Raw genomic sequence first — 15,381 nt, forward strand, 5'->3', positions numbered from 1 at the left:
TTGTAGATTGCACCAATTATTTGCACTATTTCTACCTTTTCTCTAGCCGGAACTACGTCTTGTCGCTTTCCAAATTTGGCAATTGACGAGAAAAGTCTCCAATTGTAATGCTTAAATATCGCATGTCAACATTTGTGACATTTTAGCAGTGTAGTTTACGGCAAAAACTGGCGTAAGCTGCTGTATAAATGTGACTCAGACCTCATTCACACGACCGTAGCGGTTTTTACTGTCCGCAAATATGGATCCGACGGCTACAGATACACATATAAATATACTAAATGGTGTCTGTGGCTAATAGAAATGAAAGGGTCCGCAATTCCATCCGAAATTACAGATCTGTAATTACGTATAGAAACTATGGTCATGTGCATGGGGCCTGCCTCATTGTGTTTTTTTTTTTTTAGTAGCCTCAATTTGTTTCATACAGTATTTCTATTTTATTTTGTATAACTGGGGTAAACTGAGTGCAAAAATAGTATCGACAAACTAATTGTGGCATTTGGATATATATATATATATATATCCTGAGTAAAAGTACGGTCACGTGCTGTGTATAAAAATCAGCAGTGTATCCACGTGGATTTTTCTGTATATTTTCTGTGGATTTCACCTCTCAGAATAAAGTAGGTTTGATCCGCAGAAAAATCAGTGACTAAAACAAGGCATGATAGAGCATGCTGCAGGTATTGAAATCCACAGCATGCCCTCAAATATGCGTTGCTTTTTTTTTTTTTTTTTAAATTCTAAACCCATTCACATTCATTGTACTGTATGTTTATTGTGAATTTAGGTCACTTGTGAAGGTGACTTAAGAGTTCTCAATTACCAAGTTATAAAACTTGCCAGCCGTACACATTTGCCGATCGTACCCATGAGACCAGCACCTATTTCTGACGACTCTGCCGTAGCCGTGCAGGCTTGGCGTTTATGTTTATTTCACTGGGCAGAGGGGAAGAAGGGGGAGACGGGCACCTGCAACTTTCCAGCACCTGCCTACTCTGAGCCACAGTCCGCTTTAGTAGAAAATTGAATGCAGATCAATGGAAGACTAGGACCTCATGCGCATGACCATAGTTTTTTTTCGGGCTGCAAAACCACAGATACGTTGCGGTCTATCTGTCCGCAAAAAAAACTTTAGTTGTGCATCCGTGTGAACCGCAACCAAAAAAAGTGGATGTCAGCAGTTTGTGAAGCTGCAAACCCAGATCGTAACATTACTAGTTTTTGCGATACCCACACGGATGAGTGAAAATCACGGTAGTGTGCATGAGGCCATAGAAATGAATGGGTCCGCAAAAATGTGGATAAATTGCGGACACAAAAGCATGGTTGTGTGCATGGGGCCTAAGAAAAGAAGGAAAGGATATAGGGAGCAAAATGTCCCACTTGTTGCTGAAGGTGGTTGTGGGGGGTCCAATTTCAGATTTTGTAATGGAACTACTAGTTGCGCTCCTGGGTGCTTACATAGCAATGTGTTCTGCAGTGCTGTATACCAATTATAATCACTCGCATCATTCCCAATGTCAGACCGACAGACAAACCGACGTGCACACAGCCCGCACACAACGTACAGAACTACATGCAGATGTTGCCTCAGACAGATTTGAACCTATGTCTCCCACTGCCCTATTACTGTTAAGCGGATATAGATATGAATAGCAACAGGTTCAGTACAACGAGGTTTTTATGTTTTCTAATGTACTTGAATTTTAGGTACTCCATGTCTGGTAATGATTAAGCAGAATGTTCAGCTTTATTGTGCTTTACGTCACTGAAAACACACGTAAACCGTATGTGTATTATATATGTGACATAACGCAATGGTACAGCCACACTTCAAAAAACAAGTTACGTTATTACAAAAACCGAACAATCTACGTAGAATAAGGAAGAATGAAAGGTACGGACTGTTCCATATAGCATACACTAGGTGGCGCTGCATTAAAACAAAACATTCCGCTTCTACTTTGTATTCATTCATATAAATGCCAATATTTGACCTTTTACAAATATAAGCACCTTGCAAACTACCTACAAAAGCAAATCATGATGAGAGGAGGTACGGGTCCTGAACAGCTTTTCATTCTTAAAGACCAAATGACAAATTTACCTCTAGACGTCGTGTTATACGTAGAAAAAACATAGATGCGTTTTCGTTTATGATCCTATCGCCTGTTAAATATTTTTAGGTATAGTTTTTGAACTCCACAGCATAAAAAGTCATCTGAGTTTACATCTTCATTTACAATACGGTATATAGGATATATTATCTGATATTGATTGGAGATGCGCCGATGGTTCGTAAAGCGCTTTCTTTAAAGAGGCTCTGTCACCAGATTCTCAAATCTCTATCTCCTATTGCATGTGATCGGCGCTGCAATGTAGATAACAGTAACATTTTTTTTTTTTAAAAAAACGTTCATTTTTGGCCAAGTTATGAGCTATTTTATATATATGCAAATGAGCTTTGAAATGGACAACTGCCATTTTTTTTTTCGTTATGTCCAACTGGGCGTGTATTGTGTTTTTAACTAGGCGTGTTTACGTGTATGACGCTGACCAATCAATGACCAGTCAGCGTTATACACTCCTCTACATTTATTTACACAGCAGCGATGTGCAGCCACATAAACAGAGATTAACGTTAATCAAGTGTCCTGATAATGAATACACATGAAATCCAGCCTGGACGTTATGTGTATTCAGAATCCTGACACTTCTGAATCTTTTCTTTGAGATTTCTAGCAAGGGAAACGAAATCTCGCGAGATTACGGAGGTAAACAAGATTTCGTTTCACTTGCTGGAAATCTCACAGAAAAGAGTCAGAAGTGTCAGAATTCTGAATACACATGACGTCCAGGCTGGATTTCATGTGTATTCATTATCAGGACACAAGATTAACGTTAATCTCTGTGTATGCGGCTGCACATCGCTGCTGTGTAAATGAATGGAGATGAGTGTATGACGCTGACTGGTCACTGATTGGTCAGCGTCATACACGTAAACACGCCCAGTTAAAAACAATACACGCCCAGTTGGACATAACTAAAAAAAAACGCCCAGTTGTCCATTTCAAACCTCATTTGCATATATATAAAATAGCTCATAACTTGGCCAAAAAAAAACACGTTACTGTTATCTACATTGCAGCGCCGATCACATGCAATAGGAGATAGGGATTTGAGAATCTGGTGAGGGAGCCAATTCAAGGTGATGAACCTAGTAATGTACAATACAATTCAAGCTTACATCTACCTTGTGTAAATATTAATGCTAAAAAAAACAACTTCTATAACAGGTTGGACTCTCATAAGCGTAAATTTGTCCAACCCCCCCCCCCCCCCCCCCCCACAGAGAGGTGGGCGGTTTGGGGGGTAAAAATGTATGTGTAATTTTGTATGTATCATTTTATCCACATGCATGACTTAAAATGTGCACACGTCATTGATATATCATAACATTAGTATTTAGTAACTTCTGTAAAATAGCACTTTATCTCTTGTAACCAAAAAGAAACATCTGAAAGTGATTGGGGGTTATGACCGGCATGCTCATGACATTTCCAAATCAATTCTTCAGAATATACTGTTGTGAAGACTTAGTAAAAGTTCTGAAATTGGATTAGAAAGTATTGTTTTAATCAAGATGTTTTTGTCTTGGTGACCTAATATAATCTTTTTCTGGTGGATCGAAATTAAGTCTGAAACGACCCCTACGAATGTCTACTTTCCAGTGGACGTTTCAATTAATTACCCATAGTTGATGCAGCCATCTTGCTTGCTAAGCCAGTATTAAAGGGGAACCTTTAAAAGGGGCATACTTATATATTTTTTTCTATTGCTTACTTGGATGGAAGTACAGTGTAAGAGCCACATGCTCCATAGTCCTATAGGCTACTATACAATATATAATCCAAACCTCACCAATAATAGGTCCTTGAACTTTCCTCTGTCAGTGCTGATTGCTTCTGCTCCACAGTCCTTTCTCTGGCTGCAGCAATCTCTGGTTTAACAACGTTACAGACTATTTTTGTGCCTATTTTAATGTTCTACTAGGTTCAGGAGATAAATAAAAGATACATTGAGCAATAGTTGTAATTTTGGCATGGACTTCAACCACAGGTGAGGCGCAGGTGACACTGGTTGGTGGGGCCCCAGTAGAAAAAGTTTAAAGGGGTTTTTAAAACGTAAAAAAATTGTGTGGCGATGGCTAACTGCAGTAAGATTAGTCACTTAATAATGTACTCACTGTAGCTGAAATGTCGCTGTAAGCCAGACACTGATACAGTCACCTGACCATGTTCCTAGTGTTAATCTCCGGTTTGTGTGGAGTCCTGTACACTGAACATGTAGTAACCTCCCCCCTCCCTGTAGTACAGGATGTCACATTTCACATGCCTTTTATCTCCACTGCTCCCTCCCCTCCCTGCCTCTGGAGGTATCATGTTTCACATGCTGGGCAGCAGATCGGGTAGCAGAGCAGCATCTAAGTAGCAGAACTGTGTTGTGTGTGAAGACTGTGAGTAATTACAGCCCTACCTTACATCTTGTAATAGAGGGGCATGCAGACAGCTGTGAAAAGAGGCAATGACTGTGAGAATGGAGATGAATCATGGAAACTGTAGTCCTTTGCATGGTAATCCCACCCACAGCAAGCTCTGGCAGCATCAAAACAACAGTACGGCACAGAGCTGAGCAATATAATAAAAATGAAAAATAACGACTTCTGGGCTATGGTGGCATTATCTTGTGAACGTATAGGTACTTTTCTGTATTTTCCATAAGCCCTTCTCTTTGTTTCTAGAAAAGCTGGGTGAGACCCAATATGGCCACATCTGCCTGTGTTTGCAGTAATACATCTTCTATGCATCATATTGTTGCATAGCTAGAAAGATTTCTATTACAGGAGAACTGGGTGACAACTGATTTGAGGGGGGACATATTCAGGAGGGGACTTTTAATATACACATTTTTCACTAGGGGTTAGTCACAAGCACATGAATCGCAATCATTAAAAGTATTCCAAACTTAGACCTATATAGTGAAGGAAATAAGTATTTGATCCCTTGCTGATTTTGTAAGTTTGCCCACTGTCAAATACATGAACAGTCTAGAATTTTTAGGCTAGGTTAATTTTACCAGTGAGAGATAGATTATATAAAAAAACAGAAAATCACATTGCCAAAATTATATATATTTATTTGCATTGTGCACAGAGAAATAAGTATTTCATCCCTTTGGCAAACAAGACTTAATACTTGGTGGCAAAACTCTTGTTGGCAAGCACAGCAGTCAGACGTTTTTTTGTAGTTGATGATGAGGTTTGCACACGTTAGATGGAATTTTGGCCCACTCCTCTTTGCAGATCATCTGTAAATCATTAAGATTTCGAGGCTGTCGCTTGGCAACTCGGATCTTCAGCTCCCTCCATAAGTTTTCGATGGGATTAAGGTCTGGAGACTGGCTAGGCCACTTCATGACCTTTTATGTGCTTCTTTTTGAGCCACTCCTTTGTTGCCTTGGCTGTATGTTTCGGGTCATTGTCGTGCTGGAAGACCCAGCCACGAGCCATTTTTAATGTCCTGGTGGAGGGAAGGAGGTTGTCACTCAGGATTTGACGGTACATGGCTCCATCCATTCTCCCATTGATGCGGTGAAGTAGTCCTGTGCCCTTAGCAGAGAAACATCCCCAAAATGTTTCCACCTCCATGCTTGACAGTGGGGACGGTGTTCTTTGGGTCATAGGCAGCATTTCTCTTCCTCCAAACACGGCGAGTTGAGTTAATGCCAAAGAGCTCAATTTTAGTCTCATCTGACCACAGCACCTTCTCCCAATCACTCTCAGAATCATCCAGATGTTCATTTGCAAACTTCAGACGGGCCTGTACATGTGCCTTCTTGAGCAGGGGGACCTTGCGGGCACTGCAGGATTTTAATCCATTACGGCGTAATGTGTTACCAATGGTTTTCTTGGTGACTGTGGTCCCAGCTGCCTTGAGATCATTAACAAGTTCCCCCCGTGTAGTTTTCGGCTGAGCTCTCACCTTCCTTAGGATCAAGGATACCCCACGAGGTGAGATTTTGCATGGAGCCCCAGATCGATGTCGATTGACAGTCATTTTGTATGTCTTCCATTTTCTTACTATTGCACCAACAGTTGTCTCCTTCTCACCCAGCGTCTTACTTATGGTTTTGTAGCCCATTCCAGCCTTGTGCAGGTCTATGATCTTGTCCCTGACATCCTTAGAAAGCTCTTTGGTCTTGCCCATGTTGTAGAGGTTAGAGTCAGACTGATTAATTGAGTCTGTGGACAGGAGTCTTTTATACAGGTGACCATGTAAGACAGCTGTCTTTAATGCAGTTACCAAGTTGATTTGGAGCGTGTAACTGGTCTGGAGGAGGCTGAACTCTTAATGGTTGGTAGGGGATCAAATACTTATTTCTCTGTGCACAATGCAAATAAATATATATAATTTTGACAATGTGATTTTCTGTTTTTTTTTATTTAATCTATCTCTCACTGGTAAAATTAACCCAGCCTAAAAATTCTAGACTGTTCATGACTTTGACAGTGGGCAAACTTACAAAATCAGCAAGGGATCAAATACTTATTTCCTTCACTGTATGCCATATCCACAGGACCCGCACCTATATAGAAAACGGGGGTCATCCCACCCCCGTTTTGCCTGGTAAGGCGGCTGAAGGGTGGAGGTAGGGAGGGGCAGCATGAATATACTTGGACTCCTGTTTGCAGCGCCGGATGAATGCCTCAAGTATGACTACTAAATATTCCTAAACTACGACACATTACCTAATAAGTGACAGCACGCAGAAATCCGTATGTCTGTCACTTCTTTATGTTGCCCTCAGACCAGGCAGCAGAAATATGTGACCGATCCGCTTTAAAGAGTCTAAAAAAAATAACCTTCAATAAGATGCCTCACTTGACCCTTGAAAGGTTCTACTCTCCGTTTTTTTTATATTCTCTCTTGTGTTATTCTATGGTTTATACGAGAAGTTAAAATGAATTAAACACGTTTCTTGGTTTTCAACTTTGGTTTCAGTATTTAACAGTGTCCGGTACAGGAATATTTTATATGCTGTTGGGAAGCAAAACAAATGTTATCATTGTTGGATCAATTATGTTAACAATGGGCCAAGTGACGTATTTCACACATACTGAACTCCTCTGTGCTATGATGAATAATAGAAAAAAAAAATCTTTTGATTCTATAAGAAAAAAAAAAAGATGCTTATTGTTTCTACATGTCTGCTTCGAAAGAGAGAGAAGTGGTCCGAAAAACGCCACAATACAAGTGAGTGACTGCGAGTGTAACTCTAAGGCTACATTTGGTGTATACACCAGGGCACTCTTTTGGCATATATCTATAGGGGTCTATAGACCTTTTCAACGTATCGTGAAAGCACACACCGAACACCGTTTCAAAACAGCCTTACAGGGATGTCCTTCCACTATTTTCTCTTTGCTGACCATGTTGACTGACTAGGCATGAATATGGCACGCCCCAGGTCAACTAGATTTCAGACACGCTAAGGTTTCGCAGAAGATTTTGCTCTCCGACCTTCATTTGTAGACTGATGACTATATATCACTATATTAGAATGTTCTTTGCTGGAGAGCAAATGATCTAGTGGAATATATCTTCCGATGGATACCATAAAGACGCTTCAAAGTAGTGATCTGCTGCAGGAAAAGGAAACCTGAAAGTTTCTGCTGTGCGAAACCCACAGGAAATGAAAATCTTTAGGGTATGGGATTGTAGACCAAGACCAAATAAAAATGCCTAGTATTACCGTTCGATACCTTCATGAAGACCAAAGAAATGTGATGTATGGAAATGTTCTACTGTCTTTTATCTTACTGCCGGTGGTTTGCTAATGCGTAGAGTAAATTTCAGTGTCATGGGCATATGTGTGAATCTCAGGCTGCGGAACCTGAACCATGACATTGTTTATGGGGTGCACTTCTCCCTGATAAGCTCAATGCAAAGATAGGGCAAGGGCGGACATTTGTACCAGCTGCCTGCATATTTCGAGCATATCTGTTCACTCATGCACAGATGCATACCTAGGAGCACGTGCAAAACTGATATGGGGCACTGTTGCTCATACTATTGGGGCACTGTGGCTGTCCCTTTTTATAGTAGCTTTGTTTTGAGATCACAAAAAAATGAGTGGCGAGTGCATGTGTGCCTGCGTGTATCTGTGCGTTCGCGTACCGATGCGTTAGTGTCCATCTTTATGATCCTGAACAGCCCCCTTGACCAAACCTGGGTAAAACCGCTGCACAGGGTAATCTAGTAAACAGAAGCACTTGTTGTCTTTGCTGCATTCAGAACTGAACCCGGCTTCACTGCGGTGCAGATTGACAAAGCAGACGTATCCTGATGGCATCGCTTTATCCTTTGTTTGGAAATGTTATCCTCCTCGTTTACAGTAAATATAAATTGAGACCAAGTGGATTCTGTGCAGCCTTTCTTTTTTTAATGGTTCACGTCTTATGTCTACATATAAGAAAGGATGTTTTTCCACTGAAAATGCAGGTAAAAAAAAAAGCAAATGTACAGTGTTGAGGATGTTACATATTAATACAAAATAAACCAAGAGGCTCAAGGTTCAGTAGGAAATAAGCTATATTTACACAGATTGCAGTTGGTACCTATTACCTAATAAATAATACAAGTACAGAAAGTTTGCAAAATAAGATACATGGTATAAAAAACAGGACGAGATGATGTTCAAGTAATAGTATATAACGGTAAGCAGTGCAGAAAAATCTGTGCCAAATAATATTGACCTACATCTCACAAATAGTAGCGTCACATAGTGCAACATTAACAGGGCCATACACTGCACAGATAATACAGTGTGCTGATAATAATGCCATACACTGCCCATGTAATTGTTCTATTCAATGCATAAATACTTCCCGGATTTGAGGCTAGACGTACACTCGCACGTCCAGGAAAACAGGATCGTGTGTATGCTCACGTCTCCAGTCACAGTCCATCATAAGCTCACTTAGTGACATCCCTGGTTCCTGGTAAATTGATGACTGATTTTCATGAATATTGATGTGTAGACAATCTGCACTTTACGGTATTAAAACGACAGACTGACTTCTGGTAATTGTGAAAAATTTCCAAATGTTGTTTATAGTCTGACGTCTACCACCTCAATAATTTATTATGTATTTTCATCCAATGCATTGAATTTATTTCAGCACTTAGTCTAGTGGCTCGTTATGTCGTCCAAGTTTGCAAATTTTTTTTACCACCTTGCTATTTTAAGAATTGTAAAATGCCAGAATGTGTTCAGATGCTGTCGAGAAGCAATATGGATCAGTAACCAATTATTTTACCATTGCATGATAGGGCTGATAGGAAAGCGAAGTGTACACTTTTGAATGCGTCTAGGGCTGCTGTCTATGGTGGCGTTAAAGGTGTTTCCTGGCAGGGTTTTCTACTAATGTAATGCTATCATCTTCATCCTGGATTTTCGAAATAAACCTTGTTCTTACAGACCTTCTGCCCTAATGCACACAACCGTGTGTGCTGCCCAAGTCCTGTCCGTGATCCATAGAAAGATAGGACTTGTTCTATCTTTCCTCTAATTAAAGAGCCGTGTCCGTTTTCATGAACCCGATTCACCCACTAAAGTGAATGGGTTCTTGAAAACTATCGGATGGCATGAAAAAAGGCCCGAGTGGCACTCGGTCTTGTGCAACTGGGTTTAGTAAGATTTATTGGCCACCAGCATCTTTTCAGAGTTTTAGCACAATATTTTTTATTTAGACCAGGTTAACACAGCGTTTTTTGCACGCTGACATTTTTTCAGCTTCGGAATCCACGTGGAAATGTCTTTTGGTACCCTTTTGCTTTGAGTGGGAATCATTGCCGTAGTTCACATGGCACTGATTTTACAGCTCTCTGCAACTAAATCAGCTGAAAAAACCTGTCTGACTTAACTTGCCGCTGATTCTGAAATAGATGGGAAAATATAAAAATCAGTGCCTGGCTGCTGTCTTTTGTACTGAAAAACGCCCAAAACAACATCCAAAACCGCTTGCATTTTAAAATCTGCATCTACTGCACTATTTTTTTTACTGTACTTAGTAAAATCTGCATTCAAAATTAGCATGGAAAACAGGCAGATTTTGGAGGCAGATTCGGTGACCGTGTTTTTCAGCCTCCCCTAAATACCGCGTGAACATACCTTAACTGAGATGTGATATTAGGTGCAGAGGATGAGCAATTTCATCGTATCCATTCATTCGTACACCTGGATCTGCAAATGGGACTAAAATATCATTGATCTTTTCATATCAATAAGGAGGCTTCTAGTTCAACCATATCCAACATGTCCCTGTCCATACCTCAGGTTGGGTATAGGATTCGAAGATGAAACTGAACCCAATTTAAGCAGTTTTAGAAGCCAGTTAGTCAATAAGAACTTTACTAGATCTCAAAAGATAGGCACCCAAATGCTTAGGCACCAGCAACAAATTAGCCAATTTTGCTCCATTAATTTGTTAAACTTTGTTCTAACGTGGTGGTGGTGGTGGTGGTAATGTCCTGAGAAATAGCCATTATATCAGTAAAGATAAAACTCATTCAGAATATTGTGTCTAATTTTGAAGACCTCACCTACAAAAAAATAATAAGATAGAGTTGGTTAAAAAATGGGCTATGAAAACAGAAGGGCCATGAATTTGTAAAATTTTTAGGCACTTAAGCCTTGTTCACACAGTGTACAAATCCATCCGGTACACATCCGAAATACGACATCCAGAGAATTCGATGGGCATATACTGTACATTTGTGTGCCTGTGTAAAATAAAAATTCATTACATGTCCTATGACGGTGATTATCTCTAATGGAAGCTGAATATAGTGCCTCCACGAAAATATAGGGGCCGAGGGTTTACACTAGCTTCAGATAGATGCTTTCTGAAAGAAGGTAAACTCAAGAAAAAGGGATCCTATTGTAAAAACTGCGTATGCATTTCAGTGGGGTACAGGGTTTAAAGCAAAGCAAAATGGCATCTAGAAAATGGTGTGGTCATGAGATTTCAGCTTATCAGTTTACTATGAGCAGGCAGCACAGCGCTATATGTGGCATTTAGCTTGTGTCTCTTAACCATTATGTTTTTGTTCTGCTTGGTTAGCACTAATGTTTGACTTGAATTCTGCTACAATTAGGTAAAAATTATTTTTATTTTTTTCAGAAATCACTTGATGGTCCAATTTGATCATGACGACTGACATAGTCACATCATTATGTTATTGGTTGTTTTTTTTCTATCATTGAGGTTAATGGAAGATGGAATGAAAAAACTGATACCGACTGATGCAGATCAGTTTCGATCAGCTGCAGAGCAAAGTAAAATCATAATGTAACGATTTATGGCTCATTCACATCTGCATTAGGCTTCCTTAGGTGCCTTTGTCGCAGATCTGGACGAGAATACCAGAAGCCATAGTGTAGCATGCTGTGCTATTGTTTCCAGTACAACCACGGACACACCGATGGAGCCCATTAAAATCAATGGGTTTTATCGGCTGGTGGTGGTGTCCGCTGTGCAACGGTACCGGCGCTTCCGGTTTTTCCATTGTTCTGCTCCTCTTACAGAGCAGAGAAATGGAAAGCCGAACAGAGATGTGAACCAGGCCTAAGAAAAGAAAGTGTGAACCCAGCCTACACCATCTTTGCAAAGGGCATTTAATGAATATGTAGGAATATCTTTTGGGTTAGAGCTAGACAATGACATGAGCAGTACAGTATCTGGGCAGGGGTGTTGTGCCACCCAAGCCGACTAATGATTGGTTTTGACTTGTGCTACAAGAACCGAAGCCCAGTTAAAATTGACGTTGTACCTTCGCACCTTGTTACTGCCGTGTTGCATTGTGTATTCCTAAAGGACTCCGCACGATGCAAAATTGTTGCCTACCTTTAGACTACATGTTGTCGTCTTTTTAGGGGTAGATTGCCGGCTATTGATTCCTTTGCAATGAAGTAATGGTTCATTTGGTGGCGTACGGTAGTTCACAATTACATCATTGTCTGCCTGCATGTCAAGTCACACTTTATAATATGAATACCTCCCAGGTTTTAACAAAATTCAGTTCAAAGACGGGAACAATTCTAGTAGCCAAGTAAAAAACAAAATGGGAATAAAATAATGGCACATTTACTAGGTAAGGTGGTAATCTCTCTGCAAAGGTAGAACTATAAAGTATTGTAGTTTCAGACAAGCCATTGGAAATGATTACTTTTGCAATATGGTGGCACAACACAGAAAGCACTCATATTCCCTGTTATTCTATGGCTTAATCTGCATAGCACACATATTTTCCACCTGACTTCATATGTAACACTTCAGCAGACAGTAATGACAAATGGGTCTTGGTGCATTTCCCATGGTAGGGTCCTACCAGGAGACTTGGGACTGTGGAAGGTACTGTAGGGCTGCAATAACCCAAATCACATCTTAAACACTTCTTTAAACAAGGACAGTTTATAGAGAATGGAAATTCATTTTTTTTTTTTTTAGATCAGGCTCCGTGTTTTATGTGGATTCTTGTATAGTTTGGATTTGCAGCATTGTAACTGAGCTTCTGTGCATGGTTCTTTTTACAGATCTAATGACAACGACAGGCCGGCAACTTTTTATGACCAAAGGAGTATTCAGATTTTTTTGTATAACCCATATTCAATGTCCTGTTGAAGAAAAGAAAATAAGTTCTCTGCCCTGACACCTTCGACATGGTCCCCTAATTCACTGTTTAATTATCTTAGGATCTCCCCCTACCATTTCTTTATATCGTTCTCACAGTTTGTAATTTTTATCTTTTATTTACATTTATTTTTATTTTAAAAAAATTGTATTAAAATGATTGCCATATAAAAAGTCTGAGAAGCAATTTTTTTTTGTAGTGTCCACACAATTTAAAGCAACAGAAAAATGGAGCAAGTACAGTACCTCCGAAAATAAGGTGCTCCAAACATGTGCCACATTTTTTAAAAGGGCCCGTCACCTCTCCTGACATGTCTGTTTTAGTAAATTATTTTATTTTCCATTAAATAACAATTATGCAGCATCTTTTCTTACAACTCAACGTTCCTCTGTTATTCCTCCTAGTAATTTGTGAATAAATTGACAACTGTGTGTCACCAGTTGAAGGTGTGTCCCTAACAGACTGACATTGTCCTACCATTGCTGATGTAGGGACATGCCTCTTTGGGAATGGTAACACCTTGGCCCCCATTTATTAAGGTGGTGGTGCCACTTTAGTGGTTGAAAAAAGTTGCACATTTTAGGCACACAGCTTTTTCGTGCAAAACTATGTAACTTTTTTTTCATTTTAACTCCCCTTCTGGAATTGCATAAAGGGGTAAAAGGGATGTGGCTTAAAAATGGATCGGACCACCGCAGCGCAACAGATTTATTAACGGTTATGCCAGAAAGTGGCGTTTCTTGCCAGAAATCTATGGCAGCCCGGAGCTGCCATAGATTTCAAAGTCAGATGCACAGACAGCACAAAATCCGACTAATTTATAAGAGGCGTGCGCATCTTAGTACGCCTGGCCTTTTATTTGCCAATGCTGTTGTCTTGGTTGATAAAGAAATAGTATAATTTCAATCTTATATAATTTATGTATTATCTTGACTCTGCAGTACAGATCGACTCCGAATCAAAATGTACAGAACTTTGTGAATAACATGCATTGTCCGCACAGAGTTAATCTGTTTTCTCCTTTACCCCCAGATACATGAGAAGTTGCACTACTATGAGAAAGAGAACCCGCAGCCCATCATCCACACTGCTACAGCCCTGGCAGACGATGTAAGTATGTGCTGCCCTTAAGCCGAGGCATTTCTATACGTGAAACACATCCCAATACAAACATGTGCAAGTCATTCCCAGGATAAAAACCATACACTGCGTAGATTGCTTCCCAACATGCTGTCAACACAGGGTGGTTGCTGACATCGCCTTAATTTGTGTTCATTCGCGTGCAATAAAAACACATCACCTTGGTTTGCTTGGACGTGGTCGCTACATTATTAAAATCACAGGTTGCCGTCCCACAGAGGCTAAGAGCAGTCCTCTGCCAATTTTTGGAAAAAGTCACAGACAAGAGGAGCGCCTTACAATAATAGACAAATGAGACGTCTGTTCTGCTGACAGGAGAAGAAAAATGACCGCTAATACTGCAGAAATGAGCTATATAAAATACAGCAAGGAGGTTGTCAGGGGGAACTGTAGGGTATACGAGCCGTGTTTCATGTTCTCCAGCTTTCCAAATTACTGTCATAATCAAAAAATACTGTTCAACAAGTAAGCTGATGGAGTAGCCAATTTCCTGTGTCTATAATTCTATTAGAAAGTAAAAAAAATACACCTGCTTTTTGGGAACTGCTCGTTTATCATGAATCGTATGAGTGAAATTGGGCAAAGTACCCGAGGGACACACATTAAGTTGGTGGGAAAATATTATTTTTAGAATAAGTGGTTGTTTTAGATTTGTTATGTAGGGTATCATTGCCTACTGAATTTATTCTTTAGGGCCTTTGGTGCCTTGCTTCACATGCACTGGTAATGTGTATAGCAGCTTCTACACGTATAAAAAAAAAACATCAAAGGAATAGAAGTTTCTTGTTATCCTTTTATGTGATGCATTGGGCCCCAATGCAAAATCTGTAACCGGGCCCCCAACTATAACCCTTCATTTATAGTACTGGTCCTATGTGGGACACAGGCTTTTTGGGACCACTCAGCCTCTAGGGCCTGGATATAACCACAACCTTTGAACCCCTATAGTTATGCCCCTGGTGATGTCTACCAATATTCTATTCAGATGTTTCTGAGCTATCATGGGTCTCCCATGTGGATAACAGAATTTTTTTATACTTATTATTTGGATTTTTTTTAAATATAGCAAGAAGTCAAGGTGTGAATACAGTGACTTAAAATAGTCTCCAAAAAGCGAAGGACACAAAACTCTACCTAACAATGCAGAATTACACATTAAAGTATTCTTTACAATACAAGGAAAGGCAGACATAAAGAATTTTAAAAGGGTTGTTCCATTTTGAGGACGTTCTGAGTTTATAGAAGGCATCCCTCTTTCAGGTTGTTCATCAGTTAGCTGGACCGTAGGGTAACTACAAAGAGCATATCTCTATTCCTGGAAAATCCAGCTTGATTTCAACCAATGTCAACGACTCATCCAGGAGGTCACAAAGGAACCCAGACGAACATATAAAGAACTGACGACCTTACTTGCCTCAGTTAAGGTCAATGTATGCGATTCCACAATAAGAAAGACACTGGGCAAAATGGCATCCATGGG

The 15,381-nt window shown here is 40.0% G+C and overlaps 1 protein-coding gene across 2 annotated transcripts in view; it reads left to right on the forward strand.

The window, feature by feature from the left end:
- Positions 1 to 15,381, forward strand: part of MPP7 (MAGUK p55 scaffold protein 7) — a 304,195-nt gene that overhangs the window by 154,745 nt on the left and 134,069 nt on the right. For both annotated transcript variants that reach the window (XM_075827506.1, XM_075827508.1), the window contains exon 5: positions 13,794 to 13,871. In XM_075827506.1, coding sequence (XP_075683621.1) covers positions 13,794 to 13,871 — 78 coding nt within the window. The remainder of the gene's footprint in view (positions 1 to 13,793; positions 13,872 to 15,381) is intronic.

The sequence above is a fragment of the Rhinoderma darwinii genome, chromosome 5, assembly GCF_050947455.1.
Source record: "Rhinoderma darwinii isolate aRhiDar2 chromosome 5, aRhiDar2.hap1, whole genome shotgun sequence".
NCBI classification, from domain to species: Eukaryota; Metazoa; Chordata; class Amphibia; order Anura; family Rhinodermatidae; genus Rhinoderma; species Rhinoderma darwinii.